The following is a 17,052-nucleotide window of genomic DNA, read 5'->3' on the forward strand; positions in this document are numbered from 1 at the left end:
TAGTCCAGAAATGTTTGTGTTCATCACAAATGACCTGATTCGACCTCCCCTCTGCTCTCACGTCATTTCATCCCATGATCCAAGGTTTGAGATTCAAGTAATTTAGATTTTTTTACGTTTAATATTTTCAAGCTGTGTGTTTTTACATTGAGGTTTTTTTTGTCCTTAAACGAACACGGTTAACAACTCAAGCTTACCCTAACGATTTTTTGATTAAGCTTCGCATGTCCTGGATTACTGAGCTACACTGTGGGTCGAGCAGTGCTAATGGTTCATTGTGGACAGGAGTAACAATATTTCGCACAATATGGGACCTTTACTAAAAAAAATGCCAATATCAATCGTATTGCTTCCGTGTTTTCTTACATCCTGCCTTTTCCACTTTTTTGGTAAACTTGAGAATAGTGTATGAATATCATGTTGCATGATTTCTGCATATTAAAGCTCAATAAGCCTCACGGCTGTTTAGACACATGATGATGAGTAAAAGTTCATAGCAAACATTCAAACAAAATCATGACCCCAGGTTCTCCCTTGCTGTACACATACACAGGCATGCGCGCACACACACGCACACACAAGCACCCACACACACACACACACAGCCCTTTTTCATTCATCCACAACCCCAGTACCACTAATCCCCTTATGCATTGCACCTCCCGGACATATATCCTGTTATCCTGTGGGGTTTGATCCAGGAGCCTCCAACCTAGAGAAGCATAGTTCAATAACCGTCTGAAGGCTTGTTCTGCCTTCTGGGAGGTGAGCTGGAGAAAGAGGGGGTGGGGACTGAAGTCAAAAACCACATTCAATGTGCTAGAAGAGCCGATCTGGGATTTACTGCTTGATTACTGCATGTCTCTGCTGTCTTTGAAAAAATACTAGAGTGCCTTGTGTTGACACTTTCTATTTGAATCTATTGAAGATTACACTACCACTGAATGTAACTTACACTTTGGAGATAAATTCTATTGGATCAGGCACCACATGACTGCTATGCTGATTTACACAGTATTTAGTGGTAGTGGAGGTATTGATTATTTTGGTCCATGTTAGACAGCAGATCGTAGGTCCCTCCCTTCCTAAGGTGCCATGTTTTCTTTTCAATGCCTTTTTTCAACCAATTGCATTTTACATTTACACTGGAATATATTTATGTCAACGGGGACCATTACATACTGTGTTTATATGAGAGACACAACAGTGACTCTCACAATACTTGGTAAAACATACTTGCAATACAAGTGTACCAAAATACAGAAACGCACACACGTACACCTAAACACACAAAGCTAAGCAACATCTACTTCTTATTGTGTCATTGACTTGTGAATTGTTTATCTTGAAGGACAGGAACAGGGAAACGTAAGAGTTTATCTATCGTGATCAATAGAGTGAAATCAGGAAAGTGTAATCTCGATAGGCAGTGGAGCTGACCGCAGCCAGACGCAGCCGATAAACGACACTGTGACACCGGCCGATAAACAGGGCTCAGATACACAGAGGTACAACGCACTAACACGTCCAACGTGCCCCAGTGATGTTGCATTGGAGGGAGAGAGCATCAGATTAGAATGTAGTTCACCTTCTTGTAAAGGGATGACCATTATTCCTTTGTCATCAATCATTCAATCAATTAATCAATAAATCAACCAATATATAATTTATATTCAGCTCTCATTCTCAACACAGCCTCATGCAGGAGATAGAGGCGTTTGACGGGCGGCATCACTGACCTTCCATTGCATACTTCATATCCTGGGCGAAGAGGTTCCACGTCATCTCGGCGCTGATCTTGCCCACGCTCATCTCCTGTGGAAACCTGGTGGAATTGGAAGGGATTCCAATCAGACTCATTTCTGTACAATGATACGCTCGACTGGGTGGTCTGATGGCTCGGCCCAGGCCAGAAATATCCTAACAAACGATTTAACAGATGTGCGAGAAGACACGCTCCGTGAATCTCATAATCTAATAATCCCACCCGGCATTTCCGAATCTGGCTGAATTGGGGTGGACTGGGGGACCTGGCTTAAAGATGAGAAACAGTGTAGGAGGAAATGACACAGTGAAGGAAGGGGTCGGAGGGCGGCAACCTATTTGGTAAGTAATCTGCTATTTTGAATGCCTATGGATTTTCAGTCAAAGCTTGAATGGGAGATGTCAGTGGTTTAATTATCTGTGTCTTCAGACAGTGATGGGAGGACGCTTATGGATGACTTGACCGTGTACTGAGGAAGTTCAATCTATCTGGAAATGTTTTACTTCTCCCGGCGACCGCCTTATTTTCCAACAACGAACCCATTTGTCTGCCGTTACATATATTGAGGCAGCAATCACCTGCTCAGCGACGGCCCTCCCGCAGACACCAGTGACCACACACACGTACTGCACACACAAACACTTTCCTCTACCAGCCCCCAACTGTGATGCATTATTAAGAGGAGCAAGGGAACAAACACTGAGACAAGAGGGGGGATTTATGCTCCCAGTGAATCCTGCAGGAAAGAGAAAAGTCTCCCGGACCAATAGTTAAGAATCAGAATCTCTCCACCTCCGTTCGTTCTCAGTCTTGCACGCCCACATGCAGTAGGCTGAGGCCGACAATCAAAACCCTTCATAGCAAAAAATCTATGAAACATCTGCAGCTGCTGTGCATGCCATGTAGATGGTTTAAAATATATTTCATTTGGATAAAATAAATGATGTTTTGTTGTTGACAATCTACCGGTATTTCTGGAAATAATCTCTAAAGCCTCTTATCCTCTACACTTTTAAAAACAACAGCAGCATCCAATTTTACATTCCCATTTAAATAATGAATTCTGTTGATCAGTCTATTGCCTTGAATATCTCCAGGCTAGATTCCTGTGTAACCATTCGCATTACAGAGCAATAGACTGACATGTTTTTCTCTCTGGCACCAGCTCCAGTTATTTAAAAAAGGCACCAATTCAAATCGTAGGTTTATCTTGGAAAAGCATCAACGTTTCTGTCACTCTGGACAAGGGAATGTGGAGGAAATGGACATGAATATTGCAAATCTAGCATTAGACAGTGTAGGAGAGGGAGCTCAGGGCATAAACAAGTCTTAATAAGCATCATAAATCAGCAAGAGAAGGAAGAAAAGAAAAACAAGGAGGGAATGTGAAAGTGTTAGAGGATGTGTGTGTGCCCGAGTGAGGCGGAAAGGAAAATAAGCTTCATTTTATTTCTTCTAAGCCGAGCTGCATTTTCTCTACGTTGTATAATTTATTTGATTCTATCAACTAAATCATCTGAAGGACACAAACTCAAATGCTTTGCACCTTTCTCAGCTCCACATCACTACCAGCCCCCTGTCCCCGTTTCTTTTTTCTCAGACAAATCTCTCATCTGTTATGTAATTCAGCTACACCGAGTTCCCCTTTCATCCATTCATACTCAGGCTCAGCACACAAAGTGATGTGAAGCTCTGGCTGCCTCACAATTCCCATGCACAACACTGAACTCCTCATGTGTCTACAACAAATAAAATAGTTTCTAATTAATAGGAGCTCATTTGTTTCCACCTTGAATTCTCAAAGAAACCAAACGACAAAGTGATCTGATGTGTTTGTTTAAGGATTTCTCTCCCTTATCCATCCAATGATTTTTGTTGAATAATAAAGCCCAAATTGACCTTAAAGAATAGGCTAATTAAATGAATAAATGCATTGACAATAACAAAAACTTTAAGTAAATAAATAAAGACTTAAATAAATGTTTAATCAACATGATGATTTTGTAGAGTCGATACTTACAATCTGCTTGTTATCTACTATGTTTAATTTCAAAACACACACATTTTTGTTTAGCTTTAAACAATGTAAGAGTATAAAATTACAAATTAAAGTTAGAAAATATTTTTAAGTTCAAACAATGTTCAACTATGTATGAGTAGAGATATCACATTACCATAGAAATTGGCCTAACAACCCGCTGGGTGCAGTTTTATGTATTTAATCGAATTCTTTGTAAACAGCATGTATAGTTCAGTAAAGAGGAACATACTGGTTTATGACTGGGGTGTAGGCCGTCCGGTCCTCGTCGATAACAGACACCATGAGAGTGATGAGTTTTGGCCAGAAGTCCAGGTTCTTTATCGATGGACCCTGCTCCTCTCGGGGAATGTCTTGCTTCCGGCTCTGTGGGGGAGGAGTGAATAAAGAAGGTGAGAGTTCGAAGACATCTGCTTTAGCTGTGAGTTTTCAGAAAGGGAAACTGAAAAGTTGTCTGGGATCAGAGAGAGAAAGTCAAAGGTGGATGATGCACAAACAGACTCATAAGTGCATTTGGGCGTTATTTATTGCATTGAAGATTCGTATCATGCATAAGTGCAATTTTCTACTCCACTTGCAGTTCATATAAAAGTTTATTATGGATGACTTTCCTTTAAAAAAAGGACAAAAGTAATTTAACTAAATCATGACCTAGTAGATGTGTGTGACAGTGCATTTCCGGCAGGGACCCTGCCCTCTGACGGGGATTTCATATGTTTGTCTTTCTTTGCTGTTCTCAGGACGTCTCTGGGCTGTGACCTTTGGGTGTGCAGTCAGCCAATAACAGCACAAAGAGTATAAGCGTGGAAAGCTGTAAAAGTGTGGTGATCAGTTTACATTGCTGTGTCCATCTCTCTGCTCGGCTGGCTGTTTGGGTCATGGATGTATAAAAAGTTGCAGGTCTGTCTGCTTTTCTGGCACAGGGCGGGGCTCAGCCACAGACACGCACACAGATTATAATTACCAGAGTTACATGTCTTTGAACTGTGGGAGGAAGTCAGAGTACCTGCACATGGGATTTATATCCTCTTTATGTGACACAACAGTAATAATTGCTGCACCACTGTGTTGCCCTGGCGTTGAATGCTACATAGTACAACCTCAAATTGAACTGAAAATGTAGTAGCGCGGGAGGTTCCACTTGTGGCGGATGTTCACAGGGTGAAGATAAGGAAATGTAATATTCAAGTGAAGCAGGCAGACTTCATTTGAGACCTGACCGCCCACAACTAGATTTGAAACATTATTATCTCCAAGAATCTCAAGTTAAATGCCAGTTAGGGTGAGCATTTTCTCACTGACAACCTTTCAATGTTTTTATTTTCTGTGGTTGCCAAATATAGCAGTCTTCGCTGTTAGAGGTGAAGAGCGGCTTTTATTGTGAAGCTGTCACAAGAAATGCAGTGTATCTGAGAAGATGAGGCCATTTTCTGCAGTTTTGTGACACTGGGTTTGTCATAACATGCGGTTGAAAGTATAATGCGACATGAAAGACCTGCATCAAGTGAGCACGAGATCATGGTTTAACTGTCCTCTTAATTAAAACATCGTGAGTTGATTTGGTTGCACTAGAAACAGATGGACTCAATGTTCTCCTGTTGTTTTCAAATCTAAACGAGTTGTCACTACTAATGACGAGTGTTGAAAAATCAGTTAGCACTGAAACCCTAAGTATTTTAAAAACATTATCACTCTTCAGTAATCTGTCTATGAAGAGTGTTGCAGAAAATCCTTGTTCCAGCCCCGGGGTGAGAGGTGTCGACTCTAAAACCACTTACGGACTCCACCATCTGTTCACCCCACACTGGGTGCGACCACACTGATCTGTAGTCAGCAAGTAACTGTCAGGGCCTTTCACTCTGCCACACACACAGAAAGTGAGTGAGTGTAGATACTGTAAAGAACTCGGTCATTCTGACAGCTCTGTATCATAAGCAGACACGATTTTTCACAAACACACCCACGCTTATGCACACTGACAGCAGCAAATACAAACTATGACTGCAGGGCCTCCCTCCCAAAAGGAGGCTATAGCACACAGTTTTCTCATTTCGGTATGTAATCCCGACTGGAGCAAAATATAGTTCAGATTAATAGAAAACTGTGTTAAAAATGAAACATGCTCCAATCGGTTAGGTTGAATTATTTAACAACCTTCAGCGTATTGACTGTGGTGCGGCAGACAGAGGACACATTGTTGGGGGAACTGGGGAAATGAAACTGCAACATGAATCAATTTATTCTCAGGACAATCTTTAGAGTCTAATCAATCCCTACAATAATCAACTTGTGTCTGGTGATGTCGCTGCTGGTCGGTGTAAATATTTAGTAACGCAGAGCATGTAATGCTGTTGTATGTCTTACTGACGTTGCAGCAGATGAAGCGGCTGACTTTAATATCATAGGAACAAGGAACACAGAGACGGATTACATCTGATTCAGTGACAGCTGATCATGTCGACCCACGGATAAAAGATGCAGAAGTGTACCAAGTTGTGTGCCTCGGTCAAATAAATAGATTAATACGCTTCTAAGAAATGGTGTCTTCCAATTGGGTCGAAAACTTATATCATCATATTAAATACATTCGTGAATTTCTAATTTGTGTTTTAGGTGATGTTTGCTGTGTTGTAATACATGAAAGATGAGCTGCTTTCTAATAGGAAGGCGACAGGGAGGTGGTCTGAGCTTCATGTTAAGCAGAACTCAAAGAAGGTGTGGGGCAGTTTAAGATGGACACATGTGTTCAAAAGAAGATTAAATTATCTGAACATTATGTGCATCCAGCTGAAGAAGGGCTGACAAGTCAATTTACAATCTGAAACTCCTCGTCTGGCAGATGTGACAGAAACTGCTCAACCTTTTAGGATGATAACCTGTTGCCTTGACTTTCTGACTACATCTTTTGTTTTATGTAATATGATCAAAATATATATATATTATATCCAGTCATGCAATAAAGCCCTCTAAAGTAATATAATATTGTTGATCAAAAATGCAAGTAGGTTTTGTGTCCTGTCTATTTGGAAATTGGAAACGTGTTTTTAATCTTTACATTTTAAAGTTGATTTGCCTAAATGCAGTTTAAGTGTCTTCTTATTATTTGGTTTATGGTTTTATTTATTCAGTGCTTCTGTGAAAGACTTGACTCGCCTTGTTTTTATTGCTTTTTGAATGTTATTTTAATAGATTTTCACATTTTCTCCATATTTGTAACAGAACTTCGATTTTCCTTTTGACTGCGCTGAGCTGTACAAATAAACTTGCCTTGCTTTTCTCAGAGTGATCATCAATCAAGAGAAGAAAGAAAAGACATATTTGCTTGGTACATTAATCACGAAGTTCATAATACTGAGAGATTAACAAGTGATTACCACTGAAAAGAAATTAGCAATTTATGAGTTTAGATCAAAGATAGAGAAGAAACAGGCCTTCAATACAATGTGGCAACTAACTCAGAGTTTATGAAATTAGAATGGTGATGCCTACTTCAAAGGGAAAAGCCTGGGATTAGAATCCTGGGCCATGTGGGGTGGGGTATACAGCAAGGTAAAGCTCTGTTAAATTGGACACATGAATAATAAAACAAATGTCTCAGCAGGAGGTCGGTCAGCTAAGCAAAACCTGTCTGTGCGTGTAGCTCTGTGCGTGTGTGTGTGCATAACTGTACGCATGTATGAAGGACACTGAAGGTTGTGTCCAGCCACACTCAACTGGATGCAGTAGAGTCTCTTTGCCTATCTGTATTCACAGCAGGTAGGTGTAAACACATTTTTAAGGTGATTACGAGGCCTGCTGTCTTGTTACATTCAACAACCCACCCATGGGCTAGTTGCATTGGGAGCTGAAAACTGTGCTGAGCTGAGAGTGCAGTGTACTTCTGCTCCTTGGAACAAAGGGATGGGGGGGACCAGCAGAAATATGCATGCAGCATATCTCTCCTCTGGAGGGTAGCTGGTGGTTTATGTTTATTGTTTGGCACTTTCAGGCCCTGTGTGGGAGAAATCGGCATTAGCATACGACTGGCTCTTCATCAATTTTCACAATGTGACAGAAACATAGTCACTGATGGAAGGTTGTGCTCTGAGAATGTGACCAATTCCCCAAAGAGAGAGAGCTGTGGGTAGAATAGAGGCTGCTGCGATGGAATATCGGGTGCGGTGAAAATCGGTTGTACGTTGTACACATGTATGGAAAATACACTTAAAGACACATAGCTCTGAAAACAAACAGCTTCTTCAAAAGCAGCTAAATCCACCACATGGGTATTGTTGGCAAAATGAGATAATGTCGGTGAGAGAGACACTTAACAAATCAATTGGAATCGCTTGCTCACAACAAGTGCAGTTGACTCCTCACTCCTCTGTGGCTCTCTCACAAACAGGCGGAGTGGATTCCTGCATCTGTGCACCTGCCAGCGATCACAAACCTCCCTCTTCAAACCAGATTGCTTCAATTTATGCATTCATATTTACATAATGTATCAGCAAGTATGCATATATATATAAATATATGTGCATTTTCTCATCGGTGCAAGTGGATTATTTCTATCCAGCGCACCATCTTCGCTCCACATTCCTTCACACTGGATGAGCCAGGAGAAAATGATCGTCGTTTTTCTCTTCTGCCCTTTCCCCATGATGCGTTTGACCTCTTTCCATTTCTCCTTCTTCTTACAGTTCAAAATCCCCTCTCTCCTGCTGGGATTTAAGAAACCGTTAAGCCACATTTCCCTCCTGCCCAACCCCCTCTCTTTTTAGTCATTTTATGCCTAGGCAGAAGCAGTAGAGAGCTGTGTTGTCATGTTATGCAAGATGCCTCGCTGTGGCTGGGAGATTTCACCGCCCGCCTGGCCACCGTGTCAGCTGTTCTGTCGCCGCACTCACTCATTATTTGCAACAGGAGAATTGGGGTCTGGAATGGGTTCTATCCTCTGAGTCAAAGGCTACCTAGTGTACGTGAACGTAATAATTTAAAGCCACACTGAGGTTTGCTTTGGGTTGAAGCTGACGTCTTTTTCTTCTGCCTCGGAGGACAAACTGATGGAGAGGCTGTCTACTGTGAAACTGTGGTGGAAAAAAAGATGTAATTAGTGAACGTGTCTATCTTTGCGGTTTGGTAATTTCTTACAACGCCTCAGGCTGTTTAAACACAGGAAGCCTATTATTCAGCTTTTGAGTGGATTACACCCAATTACAACCTTAAGATATTGGGCTCTATTTCACAGACCCAAGCACATGGTTCACCTAAATTTAGTGCATTTCAAAGTCTGTGTTTGCCTGTTACTTAGAAAAACTATTCCTATTTGGATAAGTGTGTGTCCCTAAAATAATTTCAGATCGAATTCAGGTATAATCATTTCAGGTTTGTGTGGGTCAATCGCTGCCTGAAGATAGCAATTTAGCAACAATGTTTGGATTTGATAGCCAGATATTTTTTCCGCCTAGGGTTAGCTTTCTAGCTAACTTACTGACTACTGTTGTCATTGGCTTCCTGCTCCAGTAAGCCAATGTCTTCATCAGTGCGTACCTTAATTAGTTTGTCTACTAGATTGTAAACATGAGGTAAATTGTTGTGAAGAAGAATTAGGGTTCTTGTTTGTTCTGGATTTGATCATAAAATATATCCTCCTGACTGATCGTAACTTTTGCAATTTTTGCAAGACATCTTTTTATTATTATTTATTGACAAATGATTATCAATACAATCATAAAGATAATTGGCTTCATTGTGGATGGCCTCTTTCCTCTCCCTTTTCCTATCTACAGATATACTCAACACCAATGGGCGTAAGAATAAAAGTGGGAGAAAGCTATTCAATGACTTGATAACCAAAGAGATGTAAACAATTAGTTTCAATAGCTTCAAAATGTAATATTATAAAGTGGCCAGCTTGACTTAATGAGAAGTTGGTTATTTGGACGGCATGTAGAGCTTAAGGCTATGCATCGGTTCAAGTGCTTTAACTATTTAACCACATGGGGGGGTGGACAGGAACATGACAACTTCATCAATGTGTAAACAGCAACGATTTAAGAAAGGGTCTATTATCTTCTGTGGTGTGGAGCCTATTCTCATTGGGGAGTAAACCACAAGATAATTAGGTAGAGCTGCCTGTGTCCTGACTATGTTCGGCTGAAGCATGTAAACTATCACATGGAAATCCTTATGTGTTGAAATGAGCAAACTATTACTGAGGGCTGAGTAATACTTCCTCAAATATAATATAATTTGTTGTAACGGTAGGTTCTGCCTAACGTTTGGCTGCTTTATCTTTTCACCATGGAGTCTCTCACTTTCTCTGAAGGTTGAAGTCCTTCATGCAAAGTCTGCAACATTTTCACTGTCGGGGGAAACGTCAGTTATGATATATAGCCTATTGATTTCCAGTCATGCTGGATTGAATTTATCTTTTCTCGGAACAGTCACACATCAATACAAAGCACACTAAAGCTAAAAGGTAATGTGTGATGTGAGATTTCTGAAAGGATAAAGGTGAAACCATATTAACACATGAGGTGAGAAAGGGAATAACAGCTTTTGGCACCTATCACAAATTGTAAAAAAAAAATTTTCACTTTGAGTTGCTCGATAAAAGTAGAGTGGCCCTGAACTAATAACTGAGTTCAGTATGAAATACTAGGTTTTCTTTGACATGAATTCATGCTCATCATCAAGTTAATTGAAGCTACATTTAACATCTGTTATCTAGTCTGAAGATTCCGATTTTTACAGTCATGCATCTGGACTGTGTGATAGAAGGATCAACTTTGCGAGGTGTGACACCAGAACCATGCAGGAGACCTCTTTTAGATAAAAAATGCTCCCACAAACTATTTTATCAGGTAAGTAAATTTTTGGGAAAAAGGCTCTTCTTCTCTCGTCAGATGATGTAACTGCCCAAGTAATACATATATATAACAAATAAATAAATGATGAAAAAAAAGTGAGGAAAAAATGAATAATAAATGCTCTTGTCCAGCACCTAGTGTTTGTCAGGTTTGGAAGCATATGCCTTTGTATACTTGATTTAAACAAAACACAACAACATCATACCTCCTCCAGCCTAACTTGCATACAAGATGTTTCTCTGAATGTGTCTGTGAATACTTAAACTAGACATTATGGTTTCCATATACAAGACAAATTGAAACCAAGCAAGGAATTATTCATAGGATTTTACTGTTGTGAGATGTTAGTTAGCTGAGTTTGTCACGCTGGCACGTGTGAGACTTACAAAACAAAACTGTCTCTGTAGTCACTGGCACGGTCACAGAGGCTGTACACTGCGGGTGGAGACCAAGTTGTTCTGAACAAGACCATTTGTATCACAGTACAGCTAACCCCTGCTCGGGGGCGGCAGGAAAAACCCATGTAATTACAGTGTAGCTTACAGTAGGCTCCTGAGAAAACTTTACTGCTGAGGTAGCACAGTGCTTTCTGTGTACATCACTACATGTGCATGATGTATTGTGAGAAATATAAAGATCTCACGGCTTTGGCAGCTGTTCACTTTGTGCATAACAAAGTAGCTGTTGTACAGTCTTTATGTTCATCAGTGTAAAACAAGTCAAACATTCATGAACTGGGTAAAGCCTGGAAGCAGTGATCTATGAATCGAATGTGCTAGCTCTTTACCTGGTCGAGGAGTTGATTGTAAAGTTCATGGCAGTTATCAAAAATGTATTTGTATGTCGAGTCCAGGCATGCTTTCACACAGTCCTTCACCACCATACTGGCTCTCGGTGGACTCTGGAGCTCTTGTACCTGCAAAGACACAAATACAGTGTTAGATTCAGGGTTAGGTGTTCACCTTGGCCTTACAGCTGATTATACTGAACAACAGGAGTGTTTCCCACAGTGTTTATTCAATCCATGGCCGTAGTGGGGGTGCATGCGCATGAAGGTCATACTCCGCTAAAATATTCTGAGAGACGGGCACACAGCTACTCTCTGACAGCCAGGAAGCGAAGGTTCACAATGCTATATTTCCAAATGTGTGACAGTGAGTGAAAGACAACTCGCCAGAGAGAGAACTGCATTGCATGCCACTTGCCAGTTACGTGCACAACCGCAGCTGAAACTATGACATGTGACTGTCTATGTGGGCAGTAAAGTCTTTATGGACGATAGCACAAGAATGCGGCAAATCCCTCTGCACACAGTTATAAAATAGCAGGAAATCAAAAAGTTAGAGGTCTCTAATGTTATAATGAAAAGTATGAATATGTTTTTGTACATTAGGAAACTGTGGCAATAAAAATGTCAATATGGCGGACCACGACAGACGGTTACTGGGAAACACTGCTACAGCCTTTCAAAATCCGAAGTTAAGGTGAGCAATCTAAATCAGAGCAGGCTACTTTATCTTTACTGCATTTATATGTATAGTAGCATCCCTCAATCTAGTGATAATGTAAGTATATAATATTACATGTTATTACAAATATATAAATTATTTGTGGATAAAAATAGCTACCTACATATATTATGTATACCCAGGCAGACATGGGGCCAGAGTGGGACTTTAGGTGTATGTTCAGTGTATTGTATGTACTGAGCAGTCACTGTAGCTCCTGTGTATGAGCAACGATGCGTATACACAGTAAAACCCTGCATGGGCATGACACAGAGTGAAAGCCTTGGTAACCTATAGTGACAGTTTTCATTCCTTGGCTCACAGCTGCCATCTTAGTTATGCCTCAGTGCTCCAGTGCTACACCCCCTCCACACACACTGCCCCCTCCTCTGAAAGAACTGAATGGAGTCAAGCTTTACATGGAGTGGGAGACGGCGAGGGGAGAGGGGACAAGACAGAGCTGGAAGCATGAGGAGCATAGAAGCCTACTGTTGTATGCAGGTCAACATACATCACACAAACACAACCCAGATGCATTAGCCTGTTGTCGAGACATTGTAAAGCAATAAATCATTTGGTTGGTTAATGGCGTTGGGGAGGCGGGACCGAGGGGTGGTCATGAATTATGAGTGTGAATTGATTTCACCTGTATAAAAACATGGCAAAAATCAATCTGGTTTTATGTTTGTAATTGAACAGTGGCAGATTTTACGGTCATTGTGTATTGAAGGTGTATCAGTCAGTCGATGGCACAGCACTTCTGTGATGAAACCTAATGATTGGCATTTACCTCAGGAAGCCACGATACTCAGTGTTGTGTAACATTATTTATTGCAATGTTTGTGTTCTGTATTTTCTCTCAAACTGAGTGCTCCCCTATAGAGCTCAACAGTGTAATACCGCGAGTAAAAATCTGTTTTTATTTATGAATAAGGATTTGGATTATCAGCCATAATGTTGTTGTAACCATCAAATGTAGATTTAACTCAGGTTACTAGATTGGGAAACAATGTCATATGCCACAAATTCAGATGATGTAACTGTGTTTTTAGAAAAAGGTGGTTTGTTTGTGATGACAAGAGGTTGTGCTACACTACTCCATAATCCTAAAGTGAAGCAGTAACATCTTTGAATGGTGGAGGTCACTGTTTCCATGGAAATGTTTAGCAAAACCACGAAAACCGTGTCTGCTATTTAAGATTAAGATTAAGATTAAGATGCATTTATTAGTCCCAAACACATTCAGGTAGATCAGTGTTACTTCAATAGGATTCTACACAATATGAAACACTTTATACACACATACATGATACAAACTACAATATATTGCAAAACTATATTTACAACAAACATAAATTAAAGGAAATTGCTTTGGATGTTTTGGGAAAAGGATGATTTGCATTGGTTGATAGGCCGGTGGTTACCTCACTCTTAAAATAACAATGCACAAAGTTTTTTACTTTTGACTTTTTTTTTTGTTCTTATATATTTTTGGGGCTCCGCATCAAGCGGTCATGAATCAACTTGAAGCTGCTCGGTCTGGTTCCGGGCATTAAACTCCTTCTAAACCGATTTTCTGAAAATGAATTGGAAAAATTTACATCCGGAGCCATAGCAGTTTAAAAGTAGGAAGTCAATGTAACGCTCTATTGCTCTTCAATCAACTACCTGCTCCTGCAACTTTTTCTGACTCACGTACACATACACACACACAGACTTTACCTTCATCCTGAAGAAGGTGATGCTGGTTAGCAGATCGACAGTAGACTTCAGATCTTGGAGTCGCTCTGCGTTTCCTGCAGGGAAATTATCCTGGAGTAAGAGGGGGAGGGAGAGAGAGGAAGATAACATGAGGAGAGAGGACATCTTGTTGAAAACAGCCTTTTAATGTCACCACCACCACATTACATCACTTAGGCCAAAACATTGAAATTGATTACAGTGCAACGCCCAGCAATCATAACGAAATGACTGTCTGTCTAATCGTTTAGTAGACAAGGGAGGTCTCTGCTGATGAAAACCTCTATTTCAGGGCCATGAAGTCATCAGACGGAGCAGAACGGCGTGACGGGGAGCATATAAAGCCCTGACAGCCCTGAGGAAAGGCATCGCTGCCCCATACATTATCCTACTTCTCCTTCTCTCTCCCGGTGCTCTAATAAAAAAACAAAAAACATTCTTGGTTCCTATCCCTCCTCTGCCTTGTCAATAAATGCACACCAGAGATTCAGGAAATCAAGCCAAATCCTCGCAGCGACCTGTGGGGTTGACAGCTCGTTTGCAGAGGAGGTCTGTCCGAGATCAACAAGGCAAAACTCGACTGAGAGAGCTGACACATTTAGGACTGAGCAGCCAAGAGAGTTTTACTGGGATGATAAATGATTCAAAATGAGCAGTTTTCAAAGGAGCAGAAACATTTAGCAGATGATAGACATGGTCACAGCCAACCTACAGAGTGGGAAACCTGTGCCCAATGCCTGACAGACATTTATCGGTCTACTGAGAGCTGACACTATATTTCTCTAGAGGAATAATAAGTATGGAAAGTCTGGTTTAAAGGTGAAAGTGTAGACCTCAATAAAGTAAACCAAACAGCCTGCGGGCAACAAACAAGCTTGACACACAGCTTGCACAGGTTGCACCACTTATAATAGATCTGGCTGCTGATGGAACATAATAAAAACAACCTCACTTCAATAAAGTTATTTTTTTTCAATACAAAGAGATTGCGGTCATTTCTTTTGATTTAAGGGGTTGGAGAACCCCGTCGCTCAGCAGATTCCTTTTAATATAAATCCTTCACTTACAGCGAAAGAAAATAATTTTCTTGCAACTACTGTACCGACACCTGTCTCAATCACAGCATGGAGCCCAGAAGTGCCATCAGTCATTAGGCTCTCTCTCTCTCTATCTCTCTCTCTCTCTATCCTGACACTGACATTCTCTTACAATAACGTCACACAGGTGTAGCCTTCAGTCACGAGAGAAACCATCAGTCCCTGTGGTTATTATAGCTCTATTGCAACCTTGAGAGCTGCTGTCTGATAACCTCCTGGAATCACCTTGTTGGAACTGTTATTACATCAGTTTAAAAATATGTTTCATCTGTTCATTTTTGGAGTAAGAATGGTGACTTTGACCCAGATTAGGACTGCAATGTGATTGTCTCTCTTGTAGTTACAGACAAATCTGTCTCTCTGTCTTTGACTCACATATCTCAAGAACCGTTCATCTTATCTGTTTCACACTCCGTGTGTGTATTATTAAGGGGACAAGGACGTGCAGTGTGGAATTTGGTGAAATGTTGACATCCAACACAAACCTTGAGAAGAGAGGCGAGGTGCGCTTTGTACCAGCGGTGTATGGGACTCATCAACCATCAAGTTCCCAATCATGACAACAGCAATCACAACTGAATCTGAAATCGGTTGTGTGTACTGAGCCGAGCTTTACTGAACATTGAATAAACAGTTGAACAGCTCTTTGTGCAGCTCGATGGTTCAGCAGACTGAGTCCCACAGCAGGTCTTTACTTGCTCTGGCTCAATAGCTGCCGGTAACTTTTACGGTTTCAGAAAGAAAGCTGCAACCAGCATCATTACAGGCCAAGTAAACAGCCCATTCCAAACAGGTAGGTTCAGAACAGATACTGCAATCGTGCTGCTAATTAGTGATTCTAGTGAATGAAAGTAAGCCACAAAACTAAAGAACATATATTCCTGAAGTTGTGTAAAAAAAATCTGAGCTTTGTTGCTTTCCCAACATCAACATCTTTATCTATGACAATAAAATCACAGTTACAACAATCCGCAGTTTACACTACTTCCACTTTGTATTCCAGTGACACTGGAGTTCGGATCCACTGCTTGCTTATGAAATGATTAATTCAAAATGCAAACAAAATTCGTTATCATATTGAACCCATTTAAATTGAAACATACTTCACAATGTAGCATGTCCATTAATGGGTTATTATGTAATATTTGGAGACAGGTGCTAATTGAAACTCATTAGGTTTCAACAAATGAGGTAGGTGTGTTCCTCTCAAAAAAATGACCGTCTACAAGCAAAATGTTCTCGTCTATTAGTCAATTTGGTTCTTGACAACTTGGATTGGAGTGAAGTGCTCAGATCATTACATCTGGAATAACTAAACAGCTTAAAAACAGCATGAACATGAGAAATGGTGGAGAGAGTTTAAATTGTAATTCGTCCTCTCTCTCTCTCTATAATGCGGTTAAACAATGATGAATCATCTGGGGCCCAACTTAAAACATTCTGATGTTAATAGTAAATCCACAAATATATATTTCTCTGGAGAAACACTAATCGCAATGTTAGGTGTTTGTAGAAGCATTAACAATAGTGGAAATACATTGAATACATCTTTCTTATGTCTCAATACAGATGGACCAGAAATGAGAAACTCCAGCTTCATCAGCAGAAAAACTAAACGGAAAAGAAAAAGATTTATTGCCCAGAATCAGGGAAGCATACTAATAAAGCCGATCTTCCATCTCTGAACGAGAAGTAGAGACAACATCAGCACTGCCGTTGGGAGATGTCAGAGAGGGGCTATAACTGCTTAACGTCAGACACCATTTACTGCAACTTGTTTTCACCACAACTGGACAATTTGAAATGTGCTGTTAGTCAGTTGAACTACAGTATGGGATGATAATGTCAGGTCAGGTCATGGGCATTGAAAATGACATCTGCTGAGGAGCTTTGGTGCATTGTATTACACCATCATTGGTCCTCACGATGCTTTTATAACTTGATTTAAATTCACTGTTCTTTAAGAATTGCTTGGACAAAGTTGATAAAGGCATAAACTCATCTGGGGCAGACCTGTATACCATTGATTTCTATAGGGTTATTTTCACAATTG

The 17,052-nt window shown here is 40.6% G+C and overlaps 1 protein-coding gene across 1 annotated transcript in view; it reads right to left on the reverse strand.

The window, feature by feature from the left end:
• The window catches only part of LOC128439663 (protein unc-13 homolog C), a 98,464-nt gene that overhangs the window by 35,300 nt on the left and 46,112 nt on the right, over positions 1-17,052 (reverse strand). Inside the window, exons 15-18 of the mRNA XM_053422039.1 lie at positions 13,885-13,974; positions 11,442-11,570; positions 4,036-4,169; positions 1,740-1,825 (exon numbers count right to left, since the gene is read on the reverse strand). Coding sequence (XP_053278014.1) covers positions 1,740-1,825; positions 4,036-4,169; positions 11,442-11,570; positions 13,885-13,974 — 439 coding nt within the window. The remainder of the gene's footprint in view (positions 1-1,739; positions 1,826-4,035; positions 4,170-11,441; positions 11,571-13,884; positions 13,975-17,052) is intronic.

Source organism: Pleuronectes platessa, chromosome 1 (assembly GCF_947347685.1).
Source record: "Pleuronectes platessa chromosome 1, fPlePla1.1, whole genome shotgun sequence".
NCBI classification, from domain to species: Eukaryota; Metazoa; Chordata; class Actinopteri; order Pleuronectiformes; family Pleuronectidae; genus Pleuronectes; species Pleuronectes platessa.